The 14692-nt window shown below is 31.0% G+C and overlaps 1 protein-coding gene across 1 annotated transcript in view; it reads left to right on the top strand.

Annotated features, from left to right (window-relative positions):
• LOC7482412 (mechanosensitive ion channel protein 10) overlaps positions 1-13384 on the top strand; it is a 41534-nt gene extending 28150 nt beyond the window's left edge. Inside the window, exons 2-6 of the mRNA XM_052446593.1 lie at positions 3429-4110; positions 11535-11658; positions 12069-12362; positions 12437-12639; positions 12900-13384. Of these exons, the coding sequence (XP_052302553.1) occupies positions 3429-4110; positions 11535-11658; positions 12069-12362; positions 12437-12639; positions 12900-13173 (1577 nt within the window). The 3' untranslated portion in view covers positions 13174-13384. The remainder of the gene's footprint in view (positions 1-3428; positions 4111-11534; positions 11659-12068; positions 12363-12436; positions 12640-12899) is intronic.
• The last annotated feature ends 1308 nt before the right edge of the window (positions 13385-14692 follow it).

The following is a 14692-nucleotide window of genomic DNA, read 5'->3' as shown; positions in this document are numbered from 1 at the left end:
TTTTTTGCTCAGCATATCTTCAGACAATTTTCGCTTAAACCCTAAGTACAATTTTAGATTGCCATCTAGATTCTTGAGGAATCCTAATTTTTTTTTTAAATATCATTTTTGATGGGTTTATGTGTATTGGACATTAATAACTCTTCAATTTAGTCATAAATTCCATCATATCCATGCCTAATAAAGGCCCAATCAGGGAAAGAAGAATGCAAGGGAAAAGAAATAGATAGTTAACCAACTGGATTATCACATTATGATCATATCCATGATCAAAGTCATAAATTTGATAGTTAAGTGGGTTGACCGAGGGTGATCTAATATGTCATCGTCTTAATATTAAAAAAATAAAGTTGTCATCTTGAATTTTTTTTACACTAACCCAATTTTTATCAGTCATCTAGGTGATATTTGCACCCATCAAATTGATTATGTCACATCATGAAAACTTTTATATGATTTAATTTGAAGATCAATGTAAACAAGAAATCAAGTTAGAAGGTTTCAAGGTTGACATGTTGGACCAAATTTAATGATATTGTCAAAGAGTTTCCCATATTTTGCCTATTTTTTTACATTAAAAAAGTCACTATATTTTTTTAAAATTTTGCCCTCTTCATTCAATTTAATCTTTGATTCAATTTAATCTTTGATTCTATAATAACTCTTCTATTGAGTCCCGAATTTCATCCTACTCAAGCTGAAGTCCTTTTTTTTTTTAATTTGCTAATAACTTTTCAATTTAATATTAAATTTCATCTCATCCACACACCTAATAAAGGCCAACTAGAAAAGAAGAAAAAAGAAGAAGAAAGAGACAGTCGACCAATGTGTTTACTTTACTGCATTGTGATCATATCTATGACCTAGATTGTGAATATAAATCGCAGGTGAATTTATGAATATTGTGTCTTCTTGCACTTCGAATCCCTTTGCCTTGTATATCTGTATTTTCTCTTTGCAGCACAGGCAGTGCCATTAGTGAAGACACTTACCTTCAAAATTATGAGCTAACTGATATTTGGAATAGCGCAAAGTGCAAACAGAGACATACTCGGAGAGCTCTACCAACAACCGGTGAAAAGTGTTCTTTCTGTACCGATCAATGTCCCCTTCACATGCTTCAATCATAGCCTCCAATCAAGAGAAAAAATCAGAACGATCATCTTGTATCTTAAACATAAAAAGATGGCTACATTGGAGCATCAAATCACCATTCCTTAGCCAGATCTCATCACCATCTTGCTTGGTTTGCTAAATGAAGACAATTCTGTTGTATATCTGATGATGAAATTGTAGATAATGCTATATATCAATATAATGATAGCAGGACATGACACAACTTCCATCCTCAGTTTCTTGATCAAGCTTTTAGTCAATGATCCGTCTGTTTATGGCAGCATTGTTCAAGGTATGCGACTAAATTGATTCCACAAAGACCGAACAATATTTTCCCAAATTCATGAAAATCTCTAAAATTTGAGACTGCAGAACAAGAGGACATTGCCAAGAGTAAGGTGTCAAAGCACCTATTAGCATGGGATGATCTCGCAAGAATGAAATACACATGAAGATCAGTAGCAATGGATTCTGTAAGGATGACCCTTCCTGTGTTCTGTTCCTTCAGGAAGGTCCTAAAAGATTTTGAATATGAAGGATACCTAATTCCAGAACGATGGCAGGTATGATTCAAGTTTCTGCATGTTCCCTTCTCGTTGTAACTTAATCACGAATACTACAAGATAACGTGTATATAAATACTCCGCTAATTTTCAACCTTTTGACTCGGGTAATCTGGGCAGCCTGCATGACAAACATGGATGAGTGCATCTTCCCAAATCCATCAGAGTATGATCAGAAATACGCTCTGTTTCCGCCAAAGAAAGTTACGCAGATATGCTTTATATGATATCATTCAATTACAGTTAGACTGTTGGCATGAAGTCCTAGCTACTAGTTCTAATAGAATATATGGCCTATGCTATAATACATCTGTTTTTCATGTGCAAGCGCAGGGACGAAGGGGAAATTAGAAAGGAAGATAAAAATAAAATAAATAAAGAAAGAAAGGTTAGGGCTTCATGTACGGTTTTATTATTATTATTATTTTGCATACAATTGACTCTCCCAAATCATAATCACTAAGAACCTAGCTCCAGGTTAAATGGGTTTACCACTCAAAGTCTTGACCAGTTTAACTTGCAATCTCCTTTATACTAAATAATAATAATAATAATAATAATAAAAATCTTGCAACCTCCTAGGTTTTCAGGTTAAAATAGCCAGGTTATACCACTAGGAATAATCATTTACTTAACCAATAATCAAACGGTTAACATTTAAATTTTCAAATTTAAATTTTTTATAAATTATAGTTTTTTCAACTAAAATTTTAAGATATATTTTTTAATAAAATTTATATAAAACTATGATATATATATGTTGATTAATTAAATACTTGTTAATTTTAAATTTGTGGTTGAAATAAAAGTTAAACTGTACATCATTGCATCGCATAAATAAATAATGGAGCCTTGGATGAAAAATCTAAATGAAATTGCTTTCCTACTAAAATTGGTGGACAGCATGAAGATTGCATTGCATCATGGCATTGTCTCTACAAATATATGATAGCAAAGACCAAGTGCTTCCCAACTTTTCATAGTGTTTTCATTATCACAATTATTGCACTCGATAATATCTCTGGCTCCCTACAAGTTTGCTTCCGAATATCACTCTCTCTTGTCTCTTCTTTTGTTACTGTAACCATGCTTTGTCCTTGCACAGATTATCTCTCATTTCTCTTTTAAATCTTCAAATCTCTGTGTGTGGTAATTAGGTGGAGCTGGCTATCATGGAGGTTCAAAACCAAGAGCACCAAAAACCCAACACAGACCAAGTGGTTCTTTCCGTGGATCAACCAGACTCCAAACTCAGACAGTCACCATCACCACAGCAACCAGACTCCAAAGCCCCCCTCTCTAAAACCCTGGCAAGAACAAAAACCCTCCACCGTCTCAACTTCTCCAAACCCAAATCTCGTTTCACTGAAACAAATTACCCTCCCCCTTCCAGGAGCATCCATGAATCCGAAGAATATTACCAACTATTAAACCCCCCCGATAGCGCTTCCTCCACTGATGAAGAAGATGATGAAGAATGGTGTGACTATGAAGAAGGAGGAGGAGAAGAAGTTGATGATGTTGGAGAGACCATTAAACGTTCCAAGTATCGAAGGAGAAGGATAATAAAGATAAAAAAGAGAGCCTTGGTTGAGTTCATATTGTTTCTCATAAGCATGACCTGCTTAATTCTCTCTTTAACCGTTGAATCCCTCAGAAACAAGGTCCTTTGGGGTCTAGTTTTATGGAAATGGTGCCTTATGGTCCTGGTTCTCTTCTGTGGCCGCCTTGTGTCGGTTTGGCTTGTAGGTTTTCTTGGTTTTCTCATAGAACGCAATTTCATGCTCAGAGAAAAGGTACTCTACTTTGTTTTTGGTTTGCGCAAGAGTTTTCAACATTGTGCATGGCTAGGATTGGTTCTACTTGCATGGATGAGTATGTTCCATGATGCCCACAAACGCAACAAGACCTTGAAGAGGACTTTCCGTGTTCTAATTGCTGTCTTTGTTGGAGCTACCATATGGTTACTAAAGATTTTACTTGTCAAGGTTCTTGCTTCATCTTTCCATGTTGCTACTTTCTTTGACCGCATGAAAGAAAGCGTCTTCCACCACTACATTCTCGTTACACTCTCCGGGCCACCATTAGATGAGAATGAGAGGGAAACTCCTCGCCGGCTGACGCCAAGGCATTCGAAGGCATTGCCTGCGAAACAGAGAGAGAGGGCCTCACAAGACATGCCTATATCAAAATCCAAGAGGTACGAGTCGAGGAGAATCGATATGGAGAGGCTGAGGAAGTTAAGTATGATGACTAGGGCAACTGCTTGGAGTGTGAAGAGGTTGGGGAGTTACATTAAGTCATCGGGATTGTCGACGGTTTCGAGGACGGTTGATGATTTTAGTAATGCAGAATCGGAGATCAACAGTGAATGGGAGGCTAGATGCAGTGCTCAAAGGAGTTTCAAGAATGTCGCCAAACCTGGTGCCAAGTAAGTTCAATTTCTTCTGCTAACCTCTCTGGTTAATTATATGAACATCGGATAATATATATTTCCTTTATACAGAAGAGATAATTAACCGATCTCAATTATGCTAACCTTGCTCGGTTATTATTATTATTATTTTTTTTTGTTAAGGGTTAACATATCTCGAATCATATCATACGATGATTATTAGAAACTCGACAATGTTTCAATTATGTTGTCCAAAATTGAAATTGGGTTTCCTTAATTATTTTCGTTTGTTGTCACTAGATTTCGTAACATAAATCCTGACATACCTAATTCTCTATTTATTAATCTTTAATAAAATGTGAGCAAGATGAAAGTTACAGTAACAAAGTCAAGTTTTGGACAATTTTCTATAAACTTAGATTATATTTAGTATGATTTTTGTAAATTAATTTAAATTGTCTTTTAATTTAAATGAAGAACAAGTCACAGATACATTAGGAATAGCTTTTGACTTGGATCAAAAGTTTATTATAAAATTGAGTCAAAATTCTGTTTTTTAATTAAAATTTGAAAATTCTAACTTATATCTTCCTTTAAAAAAATGATTTGAGTTATTTTTATAAATCATGTTTTAAAATGATTATAACTTATTTTTTTCATAAATTATTTATAAAAATAACTTTTAGATTATGATTTAAAGTTAAAAATCATGCCAGACAAATTCTAAATTATTAATTTTTGACGCATTCCTTATAATAAGACAATAATTGTTGGCATTTTCCTAAACTTTTCTAAATTTACTATTTAAAAGTTAACGGATTCCTCTCCCGCCTTTTTAAGATAGTTCTATTAATCAGTAATAATAAATAATAAAATATTAAATAAAAATATCAATTTGTTTAAATTTGGTATACACAATAATCTTCATTTCGTTAGGAATTTTTAATTTTATTAATATTAATCAATTTTTTTTATTCAGCTAGAAATACATAAAAAATGGTATATTTTTCCCCTTAAAAAAAAAAATTAATTTTTAAATATAAAATTTGAATTGATTCAATTCTAGATAAATTGATACATGTGATGTGATTTGCTAGCTTCCATTATTTCTAAACGGTAAGGGAGGCTAGCAACATTTGATGGTTTTTTTTATTAATATTGTTGTCTTTTTGGTAAAAGACTTTCAACTTTTCGAGTCTATCGAGGCACATAAATCCTTGACAATTTCTTGGCAGTGGCACATTTGATGGTGTGGGGTTGACGTTCGTGTTTTTCAAAATCCACACCTGGGAAACCTCTATCCTCCTCTGTTCCTTTCTGATTTTAGCTTTTGAAAGCCAATCATACTATACAAATCAACAAAACAAGGAGTACGATCAGGAAGGGTAGTCAGTCCGAATTATTGATGGATAAATCGGGTAATTAACATATAATATAAAATAAAAAATAATTAATATAGTACGGTCCTTATTATAAATGGAAAAAATAAAAAATAACTAATTAACATGGTAGCAAAAACATGTGGTAAATCATCGGTGGGTGGTGAGGTGCTAAAGTGGGGGTGTTGGTAAAGAGGTATGTTCTTGCATTATTTCTAGTTTAGAGGTTGTTTGGTATTGTGATAACTTTTATAATTGTGGTTTGAAAAAAGTTTTTTTTTTTTATAAAAAGTACTTTTGATTGAGGTTGATTTGATATTTATGTATGTTTGGTTAAAACTGTGGTTGAAATTAAGGTTAAACAAAATGTAGTTTAATGTGTTTGGTTAAGAATGCTTTTGAAATTGAGGTTATAAAATAATTTTAAAAATATATATATTAATATTGATGGTTTTTAATTTAAATATTATAGATTTAACTATTGCTATTACATCATGAAATAAATAATATTTTATATAAAATATTTTTTATTGTTCCATTAAATTATTTATAATTCCATCACGTATGAAATACATTCGACAAGGACTACAGTTTTCTTGGTTTCTTAAGAGCGCAACAACATCAGGTAAAATATAATCAAGAACAAAATTAGGATTGCGATTAAATTCTGTAAATGTTACGTCATCAAGCGATCTCCGTCTAATTTATGTAGTGTCATTAAATAATGTTTAACACTAGTTTTTTTGAATAAAACACAATTAAAAATAAAAAAAATAATTTTTTTATTTTAATGGGTCAGACCCGGTTCAATGTATTTTTAGCTTTGGGTCGAATCCGGTCCGGCCGGAACAGTGGAGAGTGACTCCACTGTTCACGTGAATAATAGAGCCATGTTCCACTGTTCACGTGAACAGTGGAGGCATGCTTCACTGTTCATGTGATTCCTCCGCGCAAGAAGCAGCAAAGAGCTGCTTTCTTGTGCTCTTGGTAAACCTGTAGCACAACCACAATTTATGGTGGGTTCTACTAAAATAAAATTGCATTTTTTGCTTAACCAAACAACAATATCTGTGGTTGCGGGTGAACCTCACCCACAACCACAATACCAAACAGCCACTAACTCTCTCTATTGATTAATATTGATAGTGACGAATTGCAGGGTGTTTAAAAGCTTTGTTTGGGGTAAGGAGACCTCATTTCTTTGTGTGGAAACTAACTCAGAATACCTTTATATATATATATATATAATCTTGGTGAAATAAAATATTTTAAGATGGTATGGTTTTGATCCGAGATATTTGATTAACTGTTATATTTTGAAATCACAAGATTAATTAAATTTAGAACTAATTGGTTAATTATTTCATAAGAAAAATAACAAAACTATCAAAACTCGACAGTCAGAATAGTGATTCCATAACTACTCTAAAAAAAATTACATTTAGAAACTCCTGTAAAAATTCTATCAAACTCTGTCAAAGCTTTTAAATTACTATCTAATTTCAAAAAATCCATTATACAAGTATCTAGCTGCAATAATATTTTAGTATTAGGGTTGAGTAAAACACTGAAAAATTGATTAAACCGAGATAACAAAAAATATATAATCAAAAAAATCAAATTATAAAAAAAAATCAATTAAACTAATTAGAAAATTAAAAAAAATACTCAATTCATTATGATTTAAAGCAATTACATTAGAGGTATATTGTTTTTTTTTTCCCTCAAATAAACATCAGATTTATCATTAAAATTATTTATTAATCTATTTTTGCATTAAGAGAAGAGAATATAGCTGCAGCTCCCGATGTCCGATTTAAAGTAATGGTGATTTTGGCATTTGCTGCTTAAAAGTTCAATGTATATCAGTCTCGAGTTGCATTGTTAGATTTGGAATCTCTCTGGCTGATTGCATTGTTACATTTTTAGCCCCAGTCTAACCTTGCTGAGTTGTCTGACAAAAATTCCAATAATCTGATCTGTTTCCATTTTGGATCATCATTTCAGATTAATTTTTATTCTCCAACTTTTGGGTTTCACCCTGTCGCAAAAGATATAAATAAAATAAAATAAATAAATAAGCACACGAGCCATGTAAAATTTGTGGTAATTAGAGGATATATACCCTGTACTACACTACAAAGCTTTTTTGTTATAAAAATAATGTCTAGGGAGTGAAAATACGTTAAAAGAAAGTCTTATCATTGAGCTGATTTTTTTTTTTTTAGTTTAACGTGGGTGTCCGGATCAGCTTGCGCGCATCTCGACTATAAAAGTAGTTTGCAAAAAAATTAAAAATTAAAGGATCAAAATCTAAATTAAAGTAGAATGACAACCCTTTATTTAAAAAGAGAATTTTTTGGTCCTTCAATTTGTTTTAGGATGACCTTCGAGCTTTTTTTTTCTTTTTAATTTTATTCTTTCAATTGAGTTGATTGGTGATTTGTCTTGATGAATTGTTTTATATTGCTCTCTCTCTCTCGAGTTGTCGGAGTCTTAAAAAAATTCTAAAATTGACTTGATTTTTTATTTTGAAAAACAATTTCAATTTTATTGTTTGTGAAAAATTAAAAATGAGGGAACTAAAATTAAAATTTTGGTAAAATAGAGTTCTTTTTCAAAAAAAATAAAAATGGTGTCAGCACAGCCTTAAGATTTTGTTCAATTTTTATTTAGATCTCTTGAGTTTGAAATTATATGATTTATTGCAAAATTTTATTTTATATACATTTTAATCTATGAGTTTGAAAGAGAGAATAGTTAAAAAATGGTGATGGAGAAAGACAGGTTGATTGTTCCAATTCCATTCAAGGTGTTTCTCATGACAAAAGGAGTATCAATGAGCCGTGTTTTAGCTTCCTTATCGCTTTAAAAGCTTCAAAAGCTATATCAAGGTTGAGAGAGGTTTTTTTTGTTTGATTTTATATTTTTAAAACCAATGTTTGTTTTATGGAATTAGTTTCTTTTCTTGAGGTTATAAAAGCGTGCTTTCAAGTGTTTTTAAGTGAAAATAAGTTGAAAATTAAGTCTTTGAAGTAAAAAATTGCACATCTTGATTTTTAAGCCACCTTTGTTGTTGTTAAATTCTAGGTAGTAGTCAATATGTTGTCTGCTTAGTTTTTGTTTTATATAGAAGGCTTAGGTGCAAAGGCCTGAGCCACCGAGGCCCTCGCCTGCATCTATGTTTTTTTTCTTTTTAAATAATTTTTAAAAAATTAAATAATTTAATATATATATATACACACACTTTCTTTTAAATTTTTTAATTAATTAATAATATTTTTTAGATATTATTTTATTAGTCCCGTTTAATTTTTACTTTGTTCTTGAACAATAGTTCTTTTCTACAAAACATTATAATCATTTTTTTTATTTGGTTACTTTAGTATGGACTCTAATTTTTGTTATTATATAATTAAAAAAAATAGTTTCAAAAAAATGAATTTATTGAACGTAATTGAGTCCATGACCTAAGTTACAGGTTTGCAGGGTTAACCTAGATTAAATCGATATATTGTCACCTCAATATTATTAAAAGCATCGTCTTGAATTTTTTTTTTAAAAGTTAGATCATTTTTTTATCTATTTTTTTGGTTGCCTTTAAACCTGCAAAGTTCACCGAGTCATATTATAACAACCCCCACATGATTTAATTTAAAACCTCGGCTAGGAAAAGATTCAATATTAAGAAGCTTTCAAGGATGACTAAGTAAGTTGGGTTTAATAAAAATTCCAAAGAGTTTTCCGCAACAACACACGAGCGTTATATAATTATTATTATTTTTATACACACGCTTTAAATTAATTAGGATGTTATTTTACTAGAATTGAAACTTGCTTTTGGAATGATGAGAGAATGTTATTTAAGGAACCAGTGTTCTTATAAAAAAAAATTAAAAATAAAAAAGCACATTAATGAGACAAAGGGATTGAGTTTGAGATATATCTTTTTTATCTTTATTTTAAATTGTATTTATTTTTTTGGGTATGTCTTCTTGATGATTTTATTTTTATTAATAAAAGACAGAAAAAGTTGATATATTTCCTTAAATTAAAGATATTAATAAGAAAAAGTAGATTTATACTAGCAAATTATTTTATTTCAATCGAATTTAAATTATTAATCTTCTTGTAAAAAAATATTAGTGTCATATAATTAAGTGAACAAAATTTAAGGCTTTTTGTAGCTTATGATGAGATATCTTTGTCTATATCTATTTCTTAATTTCACAACTTAGTCTTTATTTAGCGTTCAGATTTCTTTTTAATGTTTATTGACGCATATGATTCTCAATCTATTTTGTTAAATGCATGCATCAGATTTTGTGTTAATGATAAAAAAAATTTGGAAAAATTACTCTGATTATCCTGTAATTTAGTTATTTTTTCACTTTTTCTTAATTGTTTCAGAAAATTACAGTTTATATCATGAACTTTATAAATTCATAACATTTTACATCGTGTCTAAAAAAGTCAACAAAAAGAGTCTAATTATTCACAAGATTGTTATTATATTTAAATTAATAACTAAGAAGATATTCTATTGTTAAAATTATAAAATTAAAAAAAAACTTGCCAGAATTTGGCAACTCAATCCCAATAACCCCCTCTCAGAGTAACTTTATCGATAAATCAGACCTTACAGAAACTAAATAAGATAAAATTTTACTTGGTTGAGCAGCACATCAAAGTTTTGTTCTCTGAAACCACAGCCCATTATCGCGGCTTAGATGTCTCTTTTAATTGGTGGTTTAAGCAACGCCAAATATAAAAAATGACTAGTTTCTAAATAAATTTGGTAGCTTGAAATGCAGCATGTGGTTGCATGTGACTTGAAAAATGTTAAAGAGTAATATAAAATTATTCTTAAAACTTCACCTAACAACTTAAACTTTAGGGTTGAAATGGTTTTTTTCCATGGTATTAGAGTCTTGTTGACCAAGTGCTCACGAGTTCAAATCTCATCACCTTTATTATAATTAATAAAAAATAAGCACAAAGTAATTAGGATATGTGCGAATTTCAAATCCAAAAAACTTTTACTTGAAGGAGTGTATTATAAAGTAATATAAAACTATTATTAGGATCTCGCCTCATTACTTAAATTTTTCGGTTGAGATAATTTTTTAATGGAAACATCAATATAGATCATGCAAAGTTTTGTAGTCTTGACTAAACCTCAAAGATGAAAAAAATATATATATATGATGTATATAATCTCAAATCCAGCACTCGGGGAAGGTGAATGTTGATATATAATTAGAAAAAATATACATAATGAGGGTGGATTTTCAATGTTTTCTCCAACAAAAAAAAGTCCCTCTAAGACAAATTTCAATGGCAGTGATATGCATCTATCCCAGTTAATGTTTGGTAAGCCAAGCCGCCATCGAAAGATGGATTGTTGAACTAAGGAAGTAGGGCAGGGAAAGAACAGAGAGGCAACAACACCCACCTAGGCCAGCAGTGACTATTGATTGAAGGCCGCTTTCAGCTAAGTAATCTCAGTAGGCGAGGTCCCCTTGTTGTCTTTCTAGGTCGATTGAATCCTAGTGTTCATCAACAGTAGCTGGGCATAAGTAGTAGGATGGTTGTTAGGCCTTAAGCATCTCTACCCTGGGATGGGTGTAGCCGCGTAGGATTTTACCGAGAAGTCTAAGATTCCTATTATGGTTAGTGAAGGTAGATCATGCAGTAGCCAGGAGAAAATTTGAAAATTTAGTGAGGGTTAAGATTTACAAAGTAGGGATGAGAGTTTGTGAGTGTTTATGTTATATTATATATTAGAGGACATTTGTTTTTTATTTAAATTTAAAATATATATTAACCGGAAATTAAATTGTAATTTCTAAAAGAATAAAGATAAAATACATGTGATTAAAGTAATTTTTATAATCTTTTTATTATATATATATATATATATGTGTGTGTGTGTGTGTGTGTGTGTGTGTGTGTGTGTGAACATTTTTATTTACTTAAAAAAAAATTAGTACAGTCTGTAGTATAACACATACAGTTATTTAGTGATTACTAAATGTGTATTTTTGTTGACATATTTTTCCCATTTTTGAATGTTTTAAGGTATATTGAAGAGGAAGATCTACTAAAGTTTTTAAAGACCGTAGAGGTTCATTCCATATTTCCTCTCTTTGAAGGCGCTGTTGAGACTGGAAAAATCACAAAATCATCTTTCAGAAATTGGGTGGTAAGCAACCCAAAACCAACTTTATTCTTTTTTATTAATTTTTGGTCTTAAAGCCCCCATTTTACTATGTTTACAAGCAATAAAGAAGAAAATCATAAAAATAATTTATTTATTTATTTTTGGTGATTAAAGGATGCTTGCTTTCAAATCAGGATCAATAATTTGTTGTGTAGTTGACATGGAGATTCGATGATTAATTAATTATCACATCATCACCAACACATCAAGCCCATATGGTGTGGATTTGATTCCTGAATTCCATACACAGTACCATTTTCCCTCATTTAACCCCTCTAATCAAGGAGTAAAATGGGATTAACTTTTTCTTGTATTTAAGGGAAAACACATCAACAATTTATTCAAAGACGCATAATTTTCTTCTTTGTTATGTTTATGTTTTCAATTGCTAGGTGCATGCCTATGTTGAGAGGAAAGCATTGGCACATTCCTTGAATGATACCAAGACTGCTATCCAGCAACTTCACAGGTTAGCAAGTGCAATAATGACTCTAATTATAATTGTGATCTCCCTTTTGGTGACGGGATTGGCGACAACCAAGGTTTTATTTGTTTTCACTTCTCAACTGCTACTCGTGGGGTTCATGTTCCAAAACACTTGCAAAAGCATCTTTGAGTCCATCATCTTCGTCTTTGTCATGCATCCTTTTGATGTTGGCGATCGTTGTGTTGTCGATGGCGTCCAGGTAAAAAAAATATTAATTCTTAAAGATGGTTGAGTGAGAAGATTTTATATTTTTTTTTCCTAATATTATTGCAGATGGTTGTGGAAGAGATGAACATTTTGACAACTGTGTTCTTACGGTATGATTCGGAGAAGATATATTATCCCAATTCTGTTCTTCTTACAAAGCCTATCAGTAATTTCAGAAGAAGTCCAGACATGGGGGATGGTATTGACATTACCATTGATGTCTCCACTTCTGTTGATGACTTCAATGCTCTCAAGAAAGCTATACAAATGTAAGTTATTAATCTCATTTGCATTCAAAATTAATATTTCTAGTGTCAGACAAAATTAATTCTTAAAGTAATTAGCTTGCCTAAACCACACTTGTTTTGCTAATAGAAATCGATATTTTCTAGATATTAGTTAATTATTACTAATTTTTCTTTTCTCTATATATCTAGCATATTAATTATGTAACACATATATTAAAAATTTCTTGTTGTGCAATGATGAATTTTTAGCTTGAGAAAACTACAATTATGGAATATTGCAGATACATTGAAAGCAAACCAAAGCATTGGAACCCAAAGCACACATTGATGGTGTGCGAGATAGAGAATGGGAAAGATTTGAAGCTTACTCTATGTGTTCAACACACCATGAACCATCAAAACTACGGGGAAAAGAGCAATCGAAGATCAGATCTTGTTTTTGAACTAAAGAAGATTTTTGACAAGCTTGGCATTAAGTACCATCTCCTTCCACAACAAGTGCATCTTACGCATGTAAATACGATCAGCAATGGGGGAATGTCGAGGCAATCTTGATACAAATGCATTTATTTGGAGTGCAAAAAGAAAATTATCACTATGTATCCTCACACCTGAAGGATCGTTAATTCAATATGGCTATACCGTCTATTCTCTTGCATATGTTTTCTTTTCCTTTTATAACTTCTTTTTAACTTAAATTACAGCCAGAACTAACAATGGATGAACAATAAAATAAAAATTATTGAAGCATTATGATTGACTATAATTTTAAACCCATTTATTTTTGTATTCTCGGTATTTATTTATTATACAAAGTCCATAAAGTTGGTTATCTACGTCCCAATATATATATATACCAAAAAAAAAAAAAGAATAACACATAGTAACTTTCAATGATTCATCAGCCATGACAATCTCTTCTTCTTCTCAAACTTATTTTCTCCATTATTCTATTATAGTGTTAGATCTTATTGCATAACTACATATATGGCTACTTCAAAAAACATATCTCCTTCACATACCTCCTCTACATCGTAACCACAACCCATAATAAACCCTACCTTAGTCTCGTCATTTTCACCCAACCCTCGTGGTGTCGGCTCCACACCACATACTTATAATAGTGTTAACCTTCGTCATGCTCACCTTTATTTCTCTTTAAAACTTACAAATAATAATTATATTTTTTTTAAAAGCACATGTTTAGTCCATTCTAATAGGTTATGGCTTATATATATGATAGTCACTCATATCCTCTCAAAAACTATAATCATTAATAACACTATAGAAGTCAATCTAGTCTATACCATATAAGTGAAATAAGACCAATTATTAATTAGCACTATGATTGCATTCCTTTCAACTAAGGTATTGTCTTTGATTGATGGTTATACTATGTCTTGTACCATTTGGTCCACTTTAGCATCAACAATTATATCTCCCACTGCAAAATGCATTATATCTATGCACTTAACCCTGATTGAACAACGTTAAAAACCTTATGAAGATAACCTACTTACAACGTGGAGAAATTTAAAGTAATGAACTCACAATGATTGTTAAACCCTCTAACCCTATAGAATTTAATATCTATATATTAAAATGACTTTATACATAATTTAAAGATCTTGTAACTACTCTTATGGATGTGATATAATCGGTATCCTTTACTAAATTGTATTTTTACTATTAAGTAATGAGTTTATTAATAATAACATTTTTCATCACCTTTTTATTTGAAAAGATAGTGATATGAAGACCCTCAAACCATTTACTCACCTTGCCCACATCTTTGTACCTTAACAAAATTGAGGTTAATACTCTAGTAATAATTTCTCAAATGATCGTTGGGGTTTAACTTTTATAGGTGAGGCCATTGATAATATGGAGAGGGTTTAACTCGTAATTCCTATTACAATTTTCTCTCTCAACACCATTGGAATTAGTTTAATTTGTATTCTCATTTATGGTGTTAACTATATGGTTATGGGGACCACTTAGCCACCTTTTTCCCTCTCTGGACTCTGGACTAACAATGAAGGAAAAAAATAATTCTCAATCTAGAAGTAGGGAA

Source organism: Populus trichocarpa, chromosome 13 (genome assembly GCF_000002775.5).
Source record: "Populus trichocarpa isolate Nisqually-1 chromosome 13, P.trichocarpa_v4.1, whole genome shotgun sequence".
Lineage (NCBI taxonomy): Eukaryota > Viridiplantae > Streptophyta > Magnoliopsida > Malpighiales > Salicaceae > Populus > Populus trichocarpa.
The sequence above is the reverse complement of the archived record's forward strand: the minus strand, read 5'-3'. Positions and strand labels throughout refer to the sequence as shown.